The sequence below is a fragment of the Erithacus rubecula genome, assembly GCF_903797595.1.
Source record: "Erithacus rubecula genome assembly, chromosome: 6".
Lineage (NCBI taxonomy): Eukaryota > Metazoa > Chordata > Aves > Passeriformes > Muscicapidae > Erithacus > Erithacus rubecula.
Window position 1 is genome coordinate 39,418,713 of NC_136688.1, and position 13,058 is coordinate 39,431,770.

Sequence of the window (13,058 nt, forward strand, 5' to 3'; positions counted from 1 at the left end):
TTTCAGCTTTCTCTAATGAAATGGCTTTCATGTCCAAATGCAAAATATTTTGACAGATTTCTGGGTGCTGGTAAGCATTTATGCAGTTCTCAGAACAAGAATAGCTACTCTAGTTTTTTCAATGAACCAGGGACTCACTTCCTCCTGTTTATTTGCTCTTGGTTTATGTAAACCAAATCCACGTATTTCAACACTTACCAACCACGTAAAAGTTGGTTGGTTTTTTTGTTTTCACTCATGGCAGGAAAAAGGGATTCTTCCCCTGTACTTGGCACTGGTGAAACCACACCTCGAGTTCTGTGTCCAGCTCTGAGTCCCTCCATTCAGGAAAGGACACTGAGGTGCAGGAGTGAGTCCAGAGAAGGGCAATGGAGGAGTGAAAGATCTAGAGCACAAGTTCTGTGAGGAACAGAAGAGGGTGTTCAGCCCAGGAAAAAAAAAACCAAAAATGTGGGTGACCTAATCACCTCCTAAGGAGGCTGAAAGGAGGTGGTGGCCAGGCAGGGTTTGGCCTCTTCTCCCAGCAGCCAGAGACTGGGCAGGAGGACATGGCCTCAAGCTCTGCCCGGGGAGATACAGGCTGCAGATGAGAAGGAATTTCTTCACAGAAGATATTGGAGCAGGATGCCTGAGGAGGTGATGGAGTCACCGTCCCTGCAAGTATTTAAGAAAAGACTGGATGTAGCATTTAGTGACATGGTCTAGTTGACATAGTGGTGTTAGGTCTTTGGTCGGATTCGACCATTCGAGGTCTTTTCCAACCTAATTATTCTGTGATTCCCTTTTCTGCCATCTTTTCCCTCTTTGAGATCTCCTTGATGCTGCTTTCCTCATATTTGATGTGTCTGTCCGTGTTTCCTCTCTCATTCGTAGAGAAAGGTTGCACAAATGCCAAACCTTCTGTGTGGGGAAGAATAGTACTTTTTTTGTACAGTACTTGGGAGGCCCAGCGGCACCCCAAATTCCTGGCTCCGCACGCCCCGCCCGTCTCCCTCAGGCCCGTCTCCCTCAGGCCCGGCCGCACTGCAACGAGCGCCCTCACGGCCCGCACTCCCGCCAGCCCGCTCTGCGCATGCGCGCTGGGGGCGCGGCGGCCGCGAGGGCGGGGCGTGGCCGGGCGGGTGCGGCGCATGCGCGGCGCGGCGCGGCTGAGCTGTGGCGGCCCCGCGCCCAGGTGAGGGGCGGCCCGGCGGGAGGCGGCGGCCGCGGCCGTGAGCGAGCGGCGGCGGCGGCGGCCCCGGGACTGTGCCGTGCCTGGTGCGCCTCGCCGTGTGGCGGGGCGGCGGCTCGGGCCCGGCAGCCCAGCGGCTCGGCCCGCCTGCGTGGGCTCTCCTCGTGCCGCAGCAGTCTGGCGTGTGGGCCCGGGCGGCGCTGGGTGGGATCAGCGGGAGGGACGGCCCTGGACGGCAGCGTGGGCTCCCGGTTCTAAAGGCGGTGCGCCGCGGAGGTCCTGCCCGCCGGGCCCGGGGGGCGGCTCTGGCCCGGGGAATTGTTAGTCCCGTGCCTCGGGGAGTGGCACTTCTGGTTTGTTTATTTTCGATTGTGGTTGTGGTGGTGGTGGTTTGCTTTTTTCTGTGAGAGCAGGTGATGTATCAAGCCTTCCCAAAGCCTCACTGATGCAGAACTGGCAGACGAGGTGTTCTTACTTTATTTTTAGCCCTCTTTCTGTTTCTTATTTTGAGGTGGTTTTGGTTTTTTTGAGGTTTTATTTTAGATTATCGTTTCTGGGTATCGCTTTCTTTAAAAATACGTTTTAGAAAGGGCTAAGTAATGAAAGCGTGGATCAGGACTTACACCACTTCTTCCATTGCAAGCATAGCATCTAGGTTGTGCTTGTGTAACCTTGTTTGTTCCATACCTGTTAGCAGGCAGGCAGGTGTGACTGAAGGTGGAAAGTAAAAGTGATGCAAGTAGCTACGTGAGGAAACTTTCTTCTGCTGACCATTATTCCATCGTTGTTGTAATAGACAGTCATATTCCCATTTCAGAATTCAATACTGGTGCTGAGACTCAGGATTCTGGAGCACACTTCTAACAAATTTGGCAGGACCTGAATAAGAAACTTGTATTTTGGCATAGATTATTCCAGAATGTTTGTTGCAATGTTATTTGGAGTAGCTTGTAGTGGATCCTGCTGCTGATGGACAGCTGCCCTGACTATCATGCAGACTCCTGAGTTCCTGTTTTTGTAATTTAAATATAAAACCTAACATTGAGACATAACTGCAGTAGGTTACTTTATAGGAAAATAATTTCTACAAATAAGAGTAGAAATAATTTCTGCCCTTAATTCTGTCAGTTTTCTGTTAGCCAATTTCTCAATTACCTTCTTTAAGAGAAGAAGGAGCTTAGTCTTACATGATGCAGCCCACCCTTAGGAAGCAGCTGAAGGTTGTGGCAAGTATGTAATTTAGGAGGCCATAAGGTTACTACATTTTCCTGATTTTCATAGCTTTTAGTTTCAGCCTTCCAGTGTTTTAATTCTGGGTGTGGGCATTTCTGAGGCTCTGTCTCCCCTAGGAGGGTATTGCAATATGTGTTGCTCTTTTGGCAGCATAAATTTCTTTAGCCCCCAGTGTGTTTACTGATCACTTATTCTTTTCTTTGATGACTTACTCTATTCTTGAGAATGAAACAAACTGAGCAAAACCACAGCTTTGCAGGTTCAGCTGTATTTGTTCTAAGAGCTTCACCCAGCACAACTGTCTTGTTTTGCAATTCAGCCCTTGGGACAACAAAGCTTGCATAAGCTAAATAATGCCCTGAGTAATTTTTATTCTTGAAATTATTTTTTTTTTTATGAATAGTCTTTAATTTTCAGCTTGTTTTAGCTTTTCGGGGTGGAAAGACACGTCCAATACATTAGCTTTTGATCTAAATTTCATTCCAGCATTTTGGGATATTTATTAAAGTCTGCAGTTAGCTCACTGGCAGAATAAAAGGAGATAGCAACTATCCTCCACTGATGTCTTATACTGATGGAACTTTCTTTAGATTCAGATCAAGTCCTTTTTTGTTCTTAACTGTTTTTGTAGTTCCTCAATGGAAGAAGTGTTAAAAACTGCCCACAGCACTATGGAAGCACTCAGACCAAACAGTCATCCACTGACACCCTTGAGGAATTGCTGGGCAAAGTGAGGGAGATGAAGAGCTCCAACCAACGCTTCAGGATGGCGGCAGCTGAATCTGACAAAGACTCTGGATATTCAGGTTTAGAAAAACACTGTTTTGTGTGTTACTGTGCTTTAATTGGTTTAACAAATCTTAGTAACCCCTTCCAGTCTGTGTCTCATTACCTTGGAGGGCCTTTCTGTGCAAGGTAGATTTCACCTGCAATCATCCTACCACCAAAGTCTTTTGAAGTGGAACATTACCAAGTTGTAAAGTTCATCCTGTGAATTTGAATGGCATGGGAATTTAGAATTAATGGAAGAATCTTAGACTTTAGGGTCTAAAGTGGAGATGTCAAAATTACTTTTTGTTATTTGCATGAATGATTTGTTGGATTATACTGCCCAGTGTCTCTTATGGTCTGACTGTACTGTCAGTAGAGCCTGATAAACCAGAGAGTAATGGTTATAACATAAGTAAAATAATAGACATTGTGTGCCATTTTAGTACTCAACAGAACTGTGCAAAAATGACCTTTAAATGAGAAGAAAAGCACTTCTATGACAGATACATGCTTGACTGGGTTTTAGGTAGGAAATTTCAAAACACAAAATGTCTGCATCTCTAACTAGGGATGTGGCAATGCTCAAGCCTGTAGTGCTTTCCTGTATCAGTTTTTAAGCAAAGCAACCTTCACAATACTATGTAGTCCCTTGGAGGGTAAATACAAAAAACCAAAAAGTAATAGATTTTTGGGAGAGAAAATGGATAAGAACTGACCTGAAATTCAAAGCCTTTTATTAGAGGCTGTGTGACAGCTCTCATAGCAGCTTTAATTTTGTTAATATTACAGAACTAAACTCTCCTGTTCTTTGTGACTTGGTTGAAGGAGGCAGAATATTAGAACTGAAAGGCAGTAGTAAGCATGTTGCATGTGGAGCAATAACAGGTGAATTCTGCATGTGGCAGATGGAAGTTCCGAGTGCCCCAGTGCTATGGAGCAGACGGACTCCGAGGATGTGCTGAATGCCCTGTGTTGGAATGCAGAGGATGGACCTTGGCAATGCCCGAGGACCACAAGCAGCTCCTTTCCTGCACTGTCTCCTATGGTCGTTATGAAAAATGTGTTGGTTAAGCAGGTAGGAAAGAAATAATATCTTGAAAAATATTGCATGTTCTTAATTTTTTAAAAAACATTTTTCTTTACAAAAAAGATTTTTGCAATGTTGTTGCAGTCCAGAAAATAACTGGTAATTTAAGAAGTTCTAACGTGATTCTCTGTTCTTTTGAGACGCAGCTGAAATCACTAAGATGGAATGTGAAATAGAGAAACTCTGCTCCATCTCCATCTACTAAACCTCTTTGTCTCAAAGGAATTTCCCTAAAATGCATATTCAAGATTGTTGTGTGAATAGCACCAAAGAATAAACAGAAAAGGGTGATTTGCTTCTGAAAGCTGCTATTGTCTTTTTCATTCAATATAGATAGTGAAGTGGGATGATAGGTTTGTTTCCTCATTCTTAGGTTCTAGGAGTGCTTCATATGTAATGGGAAACACTAATCTAGAATGTTATAAATGAAAAAGCTAAGTCCTTATCTAAAGTTAGCTGTGGTACTTCTACTCTAATAGTTGTTTTACTTAACTGCATGTGATGGCTCACGTTTCAACTATTACATTCCTTATTTCTGTTCTCCAGTACTTTTGTAATGTATAGTCCCTCCAGCACAGCCGTGAAACCCTCTGTGTAACTAACATTCTAACAGAATGTATAAGAAGTCCAAAGTACTGTCATATTATTAGATCTCCCGCTCTGTACTCACTCATTTTTGAAGCAGAGCAAAAGATCTTCAATGTTTTTTTTAAACTAGAATACTTCTGAGAATACAGTGGGAAGAAGAAAAAAGAATATAGGTTCTGATTCTTTTTCTACTGAACCTGTTACAACAATGAGCAAGACCTAATATTCACTGTCAGTATTTAGCAGATTATGCAGTTGTGAGCAAGGTGGTTCTGTGCTCTGAGCATCATGCTTTATCTTGACAAGAAACAATTTTATTTTATAGTCACGTTCCTAGATGTGTGGAGAAAATACTGGGTAAACAAATGCTGAAGTATTTGTATATAAAGTCAGAAACAGGCAAGCTCTTCACCAAAGGCTGATAGCCTTTGGCCCAGAGAGCTCAAAAATTAAGACATTAGCTGTACTGATTCCAGTGTTAAACTCCAAGTTGTTTTGCAAATGTGTTATGAGAAGAAGCAGAACTAATAATAAGTAGCTTATATAGAGAGAGATATTTTAAAAAAATCTAACCACACGTTTGTGTGTATATATGTGTACGTGTGTGTGTATATAAATACGTGTGTGTGTGTATATACACACACACATACCCCTGATAGTATAGCAAAAAGGAACTTTGACAGGGAGGGGTTGGAGATGGATAAAATGATCACATTTGGTTCTCTTGAGCAGTGCATCGTAATATCTACCTATCTATGATTAAAGACAATAAATTGAAGAACATTTATTACAATAAAGGAAAGCAGCAAGTGTAGGTCAGAGTAATAATGAAAACATCTTCCTGCCTTTTTTCATTATGCCTAGTTAGCTCAAATGATCATCTTTTTAAAATGGCCTTTTCAACACAACGCTCAGTTGGGCTTGCTGGACCAAAAAGAAAAAAAGGCAGTATCTAGTTACTGCTGTTCATTTCTTCCAGTTTCAGTTTCAGTCAGCATCATCCTTCTGTCTTGGAACCACTGTGATCCTCTACAGTGGTGCTTACCTGCTGTTAGCTGCTGGCCCAATTTCAGAATGTAGACAGCTAACATGAATGCTGCTAAAGAAAAAAATCAAGTGCTATTAATGCTCTAGAACACAGTGCTGATTGTGGTAAGGTTTCTGTTAAATCTTGTAAAAGTCTTTAATAAGTAGGAAGGCTTTTTAAGCAACTGATAGTGATATATCAGGAAGTTGGCTTTCCAAGCTTTTATTGAAAAATGCAACGAAAGACACAACAATTTGTGGAGTTAGTAAAATAAAAATGGCCTTCTCTACTGAAAATGAGATTTTGAGTAGGAGAACAAGAGCAGAGTACTATGTGAGAAGAAGAAAACAGAGATAGGAAGAAACCCAAGAGCAAGATAAACAGTTGCCACAGCTCTTTTGGCCTCAATGATTACTGGGGCTCTACCATGCTAGGTGCTGTTAGCACTGCAGTAAATGGCAACTTCTGGCTCCAAACCTTTACTCCGTAAGGCTACATGTTCTGTCCTGTGTATGTATAGTTACAGTATTTATATGCTCATTCCTTACATCTCCAGATACTTTTCTTCTGAGTGTTCTTTCTTCTGTGTTAAGGTAGTAATATTTATTTTTACAGGTATAGCTGTTCTGTACCCCTATTCCATAAGCATCTTGCCCACTGAACCAAAGAAACATTGTGTCAGAGTAGGTAATTGAATCTTATCTCCAAGTCTCAGTGTCCTAATCAGTGGGTAATACCTGCTTTTGGTAAGTTCCAATCCTTTACTGGGGGAATGGACTTTAGCAAAGCATGTTAGCATTTGTCAGTTTAAAACTTATGAGGCTGGTGGAAAGGATATGGATTTCAGATTACTTAATGTGGTACTAAAAATTATAGGATGTATTTGTAGTAGCTAAAAACTGTGCCTGCAGCAGGCCTGCCAATTGTGTTCCAAGTTGTAAGGAATTGAAATTGACAGTATGTTAGTATAATTGTAGTGGTAATGGCTTAAATATAATAAGAAGTGAGATTTTGCTTTAGAAAGAGATAGTGTCTCTTACTAGACCATTTGGTGTCTTTGGAGAAAAGCAATCATGTTTTTGGCCAGAAGATCTCATGAAGATCTGTAGTGAGGTGTTGGAGGAAGAAGAGGTAATGTCTTGTAAAAATGGATGTTTTCCCCTATATTCCAGAGTATGGCTTGTGGGAGGGAATAAAGCCCTGGGCATTGTTCTTGAAATAAAATGCTTTTAAGGTTTGTCAGTACTCACTGTTTCATCAGAGGTATGAAGTAAACTCCTCTGGGCTTACTGCAGGCTTTTCTCCTTGCATTGGTTGATATCTGGCCTCTTTTATTTTCTGCTTCATAGTTTTAAATTTACTGAAATTGTGTACTGTACTTCAAATTACAAGACTTCCTGAGCAGCTGTTGTGTATCTTAAATAACTATTTCAAAATCTTGCTATAAGGAGAGATTTGAGAAGATTTGAGTTGCTGCCTTTCAGCAAAGAGGGAGCCTGAATTGTTCATAAAATGTCTGTGCAGTCCTTCCTTGACTTTTAATATATTTCATAACAGAAAGCTTAATTATTTTTCAGCTTTCCTGTGCACTTGTAGTTTGAGCCCAAGTCTGCGTTGAACTTTTTAATGGACATTTTACAATATAAGCTTGCACTGTAATCCTCACTTAGGAAAGCGTATATAAATTCAGATTGAATTGTTTTAAATATATCTGCTGTTGCATAGTAAAAGGATTATGGATTACAGCTTTATTTTCCATTATGCTCCATTGTCAGAGAAAGAGAAGGATGAGTTTGATAGAAAACTCTCCATAACACGTTAGTTGGACAGTGTATATCAAGTGTGGAAAAATGGCACAGTCCTGTTTCGTTTTAGTTTGTTTTTATTGTCTTCTACAATGCTTTTTTAAGACTTGTGTTTTTTTCCTGTTTGTGCTTCTCAGGGGAGTTCATCACAGCTCCAGTCTTGGACTGTGCAGCCATCCTTTGAAGTGATTCCAGCTCAGCCACAGCTAGTGTTTCTTCGTCCATCAATCCCACCTCCCATTAATCCTCACCCTGATGGGAAAAAGAGAAATGACTCCACTAATTATCTGCCCATCCTGAATTCTTTTCCCAAAATAGCACCACAGCCCTGCAAAAGAGATCACTCTTTTGATCTAGAAGAATGTCAGGAAGCCACTTGCCATAAACGACTCTGCACAGAAGCACCCAAGATGGAGACTTCTCCTGTACTAATGAGCACAGACTTGCCTACTAGTCCTTTTTCCCATGTACCAGTTAGCTTTAAGACCCCTCAGGATTCTAACCAGCAAAGTTCTTCAGCTCTGGTGACAAGTGGAAAACTGTCAGCTCTTCCTGGTTTTCATCGTGTTTCCAGTGACACTCAGAAAGTGCCAGGTTTGACTCCCCTTTTGCCTTTTGGACCTGTGCAGGCAACAAAGTGCACCCTTCATGACAGCGAGAGTGCATCACAGACTGCAATGCCTTCTGCAGTGTGGAGCCCTTCTTTGATACCAGAAGAGATTTGCACTACCCCTGAACTGCTCTTGCAACAACAAAGCAAGTGCAGACGCTTTCAGAATACGCTTGTTGTGCTACGCAGGTCAGGATTGCTGGAGATCACTTTAAAAACCAAGGAGCTCATTCATCAGAACCAGGTGACACAGGCTGAGCTGGACCAGCTGAAGCACCAAACACAGCTTTTCATAGAGGCAATTAAGAACAATGCTCCACAGTCATGGGCAGAGCTAGAAGCATCTCTGACAGGATCTGATAAGGCTGATAGCAGCCTTGAAGACCCCACTTATCCCAATATGTAGTAAAAATATGCTTAGCTGTTGGTCAAGTTATTTATGTGCCTCCTTTTTCCTGTCTCAAACTTGTATTCGAGCATTATTTGAGTCCAAGGTTTGCAAAGTTGCATTGCCATTAACAATTCGTCCTTAGAGCAAGCTGTAGGACTGGAATAGCATGGTGGGTTCTAGACAGAATGGGTGCTTAGTACTTCATTCTGACCTTGAATTTCATGCTTACTCTGTGTAATTCCTTGGACTGAAGAAGTTCATACGTGCTCTGCTGGCATGTTCCCATTCTTGAAGTGAAGATAGTAACTTGCAGTATTCTGCAAGCATCTTCTTATTCCCATCTTCAGATAGTTGTTTCTGAGAGTGCAGCAGCAGAATAGGCCCCACTGTTGGGCCATCATCAGATCCAAGCAGGTGAAGGGAGTTGGTGTGAGGTGAAATAAGTCCTTCTGCCATCCCCCCCCCATTTTTTTTTTCATTTAGAGAAATCAGATTAAAGTTGTGAGGGTGGGAGGTGTGTCGGCTTGGATAAACTCGCTAAAAATTTTATCTACCTAAGTTTGTACTTCAAAAGCAAACCCCAAAACATTTTTTCCTTCATATAGATTGATAGCATTCCTAGGCTGTTTGCCTTGAGATACTGCTAATACCACAGTGTGCATAAGATACTGACCTTGCTGGGAAGAACCACAGTAGTAATGTTACAAAAGCTATTTTTCAGACATTTATTTTGTTGCAGTTAACAACACTTACTGCTCCCTGCAATCTGAAGGGATTTTTTCCCAGAGGTAGCTTGTGCAAATTCAAAACTGCTTTGTCCAAGAACATTAAGGAATATGGATTGTCTGTGATATGTTTCTTTCTGTGTGACAATGTTTTCAAAAACTCATGCCATCTTGGTGACTTGGTATTTTGATGCTTTGATTCCTTCTATAATCTGTTTCAGATTGTTAAAAAAAGAAGCTTGAAAGTAGAGTGTATGTCTTGCTAATTTGTGGCTAGACATTTACATTTTCTGATGCCTCTAGGAATCAGTATTGTGGAAGACTGTAGAGAATACTTTTATTGTCCTTCCTGAAATAGGTGGATTACAGAAATTGTAAGGGACTTCTGTCTTGTAAGGGATTTCACCCTTTTTATACTGATGAAAAGAAATGCTTTGCGTGTCTTATGAAGTTGAGGCATGTGAGTCCTATTTGTATAACCACGGGCACTGAAGAGAATTATTGTGGCAGGGTTTGCTCTAGTGGAGCTGTAGCAAACTAGTAGGTGTGCCTTTCATGCAGTCCTGCCTACCTGCTGAAGACTGGCTCAATACATGGGAATTGTTTAAAAGCATTTGTAGACTCTGTTCTGCCTTTTTTTTTTAATGTACCTGATATAGTTGTAATACTACCATGTCTCAAAACTCACTGGTGAAATCAGAACTCAGCCAGCAAACCCGAGGCAGCACAGTATAATGTAATAATGTAGGACGTCCAATATAGACACAATCTATCAGTTTTTATATCTGCACCAGATGGCATTTGACAGGAGAGATGTGATCATACCATAGTCCATCTATGAAAGAAGATCTTGTTTTCATCTGAGCTTCTTACGTGGAGAGGAGGCAGTTCCATTGATGCAATACATTTAATAGGCCTAGAGGTGTGAAGTATGAGAAAGTGCATAGGATATTTTCCCTACTTATCCTAAAGTTCTTATTCTACCTATTAAATAGAAAGGAGAATTTGAAGTTTAGAATATGTATTTTTAGGAAGTGATTGCCCTAGAAAACAAGATGATGGGCTCAGGATACCTAGAGATGAAACAGAGACAGAAAAAAATGAAATCCTATTGTAGCTGTTTGAGACAAGGAAAAATGAGTCTACCAGTGACCTCCATTCTATTTCCACTGTTCTAATAGGAATGAAAATAAATAAAGGAATGAAAAACTTGCTTTGCAGGGCAGTACACTCTTAGGGAGATTTAGCTGGTGGAAATCTCTCATAGCCCTTAGAGTACCACATGTACTTTTTCCCTGACAGTATGGAGGATGGGCTGAAGTGGGTGTGCTTACAGCTAATGGGCCTTTCATCTGGTGTAATTTGTATAAATACATGTTCAATAAATCTGTGAATAAAGTCCAGCAGCTGGTTAGAAATCTCCTACTGGGCATCAGTCCAGATTTAAATAGTATTTGCTGAACTAGAAAAACCCACTCGGGAACTCATACTTAAACCTGGGGCTCCTTAGGAAGCATATCCCTAGATAATGGGAAACCTTAACTCAACATCTATTAAAAAAAAAAAAAAAGGATGTTGAAGGTCTCTGGTGATAAATATGTCATCAGGTACCATTCTGTTCAATTTTCTTAGCTGCCTTTATTTCTGGGAGCCCTGATAAAGCTTTAAAACATTAAGGGCTTTCCTTTCTTGGCTGCAATGTAATAAAATAGGTTAGCTTGAAAATGCATTCAGAAAATACTTGACTACATCAGAACCAGGATAAGTCCAGATTCTGCGTAGGATCTGAATGTGGTCCAGTATATTTGAACAGAAATGTTAGCCTCTGAATGGAAACAATGAGCCATGAGCTCACAGGGTCGTTTGATCTGTGAAGCAGCAAGACTTGGTATTAAGAAGTCAGCTGAAGATAGTTGTCTTGATCTAATCAGTGACATGGCCTGCTGCAGCTTCAGCTGTTGCTGACAACTTACTAGTAGCTTGATGGGTCAGACAGACTGGTTTTTGTATTAAGTTTTAATAAATGTTGGTATTTTTGATTACTTTTACTATGTCTTTTTGAAATTCTACTGTTCTAGTTGGAATGTAAATATTTTCTGTATTTTCAAAGCCCATTGCTAGCTCTGAATACAGTAGCCTAACACCTCTGTTATAGAACATGACCTTTTTGCTAAAACTTTACAGAAATTGACTGTGAAATATGGATGAAATAAACTATATACTTGAAAAGTTTGTGGATTATTTAGTGCTGTTGAACTGCAAAGTCCCTGGTTCCAAAGCATGCTTTAAATATAGCTCCACAGCAGCATGTTGCCCATGTGAGAAAAGTGCAGATGCAAAAGTGATACTATGATGTATCTCTGGAAGAGAGTCATGTGAGCTTTAACAGTGTCTATGAATTAAAGGGTCTCTGGGAGGAGCATGCACAGAAATGGACTGTACAGAGCTCTAAAAATATATTGCCGTGGGTGACTGCTGCCATCGATCTGTCATGAACAACCTGGAAGGATTTTTCCATTTCTGAGCTGTTGTCTCCATGATGACTGTACATTATGCTCACCGTCTGCGCAGGGTGAACTCCTACGCCGTGTCTTAATCCTGTCAGCTGGGTATGCAGAAGTTTGAAATTGTGAAGTAAGAATCTTGGCTACTGGAAGAATTACTGGAGTAAAAAAGGTTGCACTCTTCTCTTGAAGAAAATTCTCCAGCTAAATCTGTATACAAGGTTTTCAACAAAGCATTTCTTCAAAATGTGGCTGTCTTTATGTGCTGTTTCTTTTGTTCAGACATGACTCCAGAACAAGGCAGTCATGCCCAAAACATCCAGCAGCCTCATAGCATGAGATCTTGTGCTAAGATACAAGAGATTCTGGTCAAAGCTCTTTCTTGGCACTAGACAACACAACTTGAATCTCATTGGCTTATATCCAAAAAGGAGTGCTATCAATTGGAATAATTTTATTTCCTGAGTCTAGAAACTCAGTGTTTGCAAATTTTATGATCACAAATTATGGATACAATTCAATTCCTTAAAATTCAGGAAATTCTCAGGTTTCTGTCTCTTCTGACTACCTTTTCTTTACATGGTTGAGTTTATCTGTAGCGTGTTAAGCCTCTTCACCTTTATTTCACTGAGGCCAGAAAGGTGAATTTCTTCTTTCAGTTACATGGTATCTGTCTTGTTTTTCTTTCTCATGATAAAAATGGTCTGAAAGGAACAGTACCCCTGCAGGCTTGGACTGAGCAATCTCCTGGCATGCAAAATTTCTGGCATCCACTAGATTGAACATAGTATGCTGTTACTGCTTTCATTTTCATAAATTCTAGTAGAAAAATGTAGAGTCCCTCCCTACTTACACAATTTTATACTCTTGCAGTTCCTAGGTGATGCTTCTTTCAGGTGGTGATATAATGCAGCCATATAGTCCCTACTGTATTGCATGTTCAAATGTTCTCATGCCCACTTCTCCCTTTTTAAATCTACCTCCTTTGAGGTATTTCTACGAGAAAAATTTAACAATTCCAGTGTAATATGATTCAGAAGGCGGAAGGAAACGCCATGTGTTCAGTCTGCTCTCTAGCTGAACAGTTTCCAAGACTTCCTCAAATTCTTGTTTGAACTAAAGCTTTTCTTAGAAGAAGCATCCTGC

General features: G+C 40.9%; 1 protein-coding gene across 2 annotated transcripts; it reads left to right on the forward strand.

Moving 5' to 3' along the window:
* Window positions 1-1,094: 1,094 nt before the first annotated feature.
* Window positions 1,095-12,098, forward strand: CIPC (CLOCK interacting pacemaker). 2 transcript variants are annotated; one of them, XM_079309474.1, is made up of 4 exons: window positions 1,095-1,174; window positions 3,036-3,210; window positions 4,081-4,250; window positions 7,820-12,098. In XM_079309474.1, the coding sequence occupies exons 2-4, from the start codon at window positions 3,144-3,146 to the stop codon at window positions 8,696-8,698; spliced, it is 1,116 nt and encodes a 371-aa protein (XP_079165600.1). In that variant the 5' UTR covers window positions 1,095-1,174; window positions 3,036-3,143; the 3' UTR covers window positions 8,699-12,098. The 2 variants fall into 2 exon arrangements, with proteins under 2 accessions (XP_079165600.1, XP_079165601.1); XM_079309475.1 differs by lacking the exon at window positions 1,095-1,174 and adding an exon at window positions 2,281-2,401.
* Window positions 12,099-13,058: the final 960 nt, after the last annotated feature.

Coding starts and splice junctions, on each gene's coding strand:
- CIPC (XM_079309474.1), top strand. CDS start 3,144: ATGAAGAGCTCCAACCAACGCTTCAGGATGGCGGCAGCTGAATCTGAC. Junction 3,211..4,080: donor CAAAGACTCTGGATATTCAG/GTTTAGAAAAAC, acceptor TGCATGTGGCAG/ATGGAAGTTCCGAGTGCCCC. Junction 4,251..7,819: donor AAAATGTGTTGGTTAAGCAG/GTAGGAAAGAAA, acceptor TGTGCTTCTCAG/GGGAGTTCATCACAGCTCCA.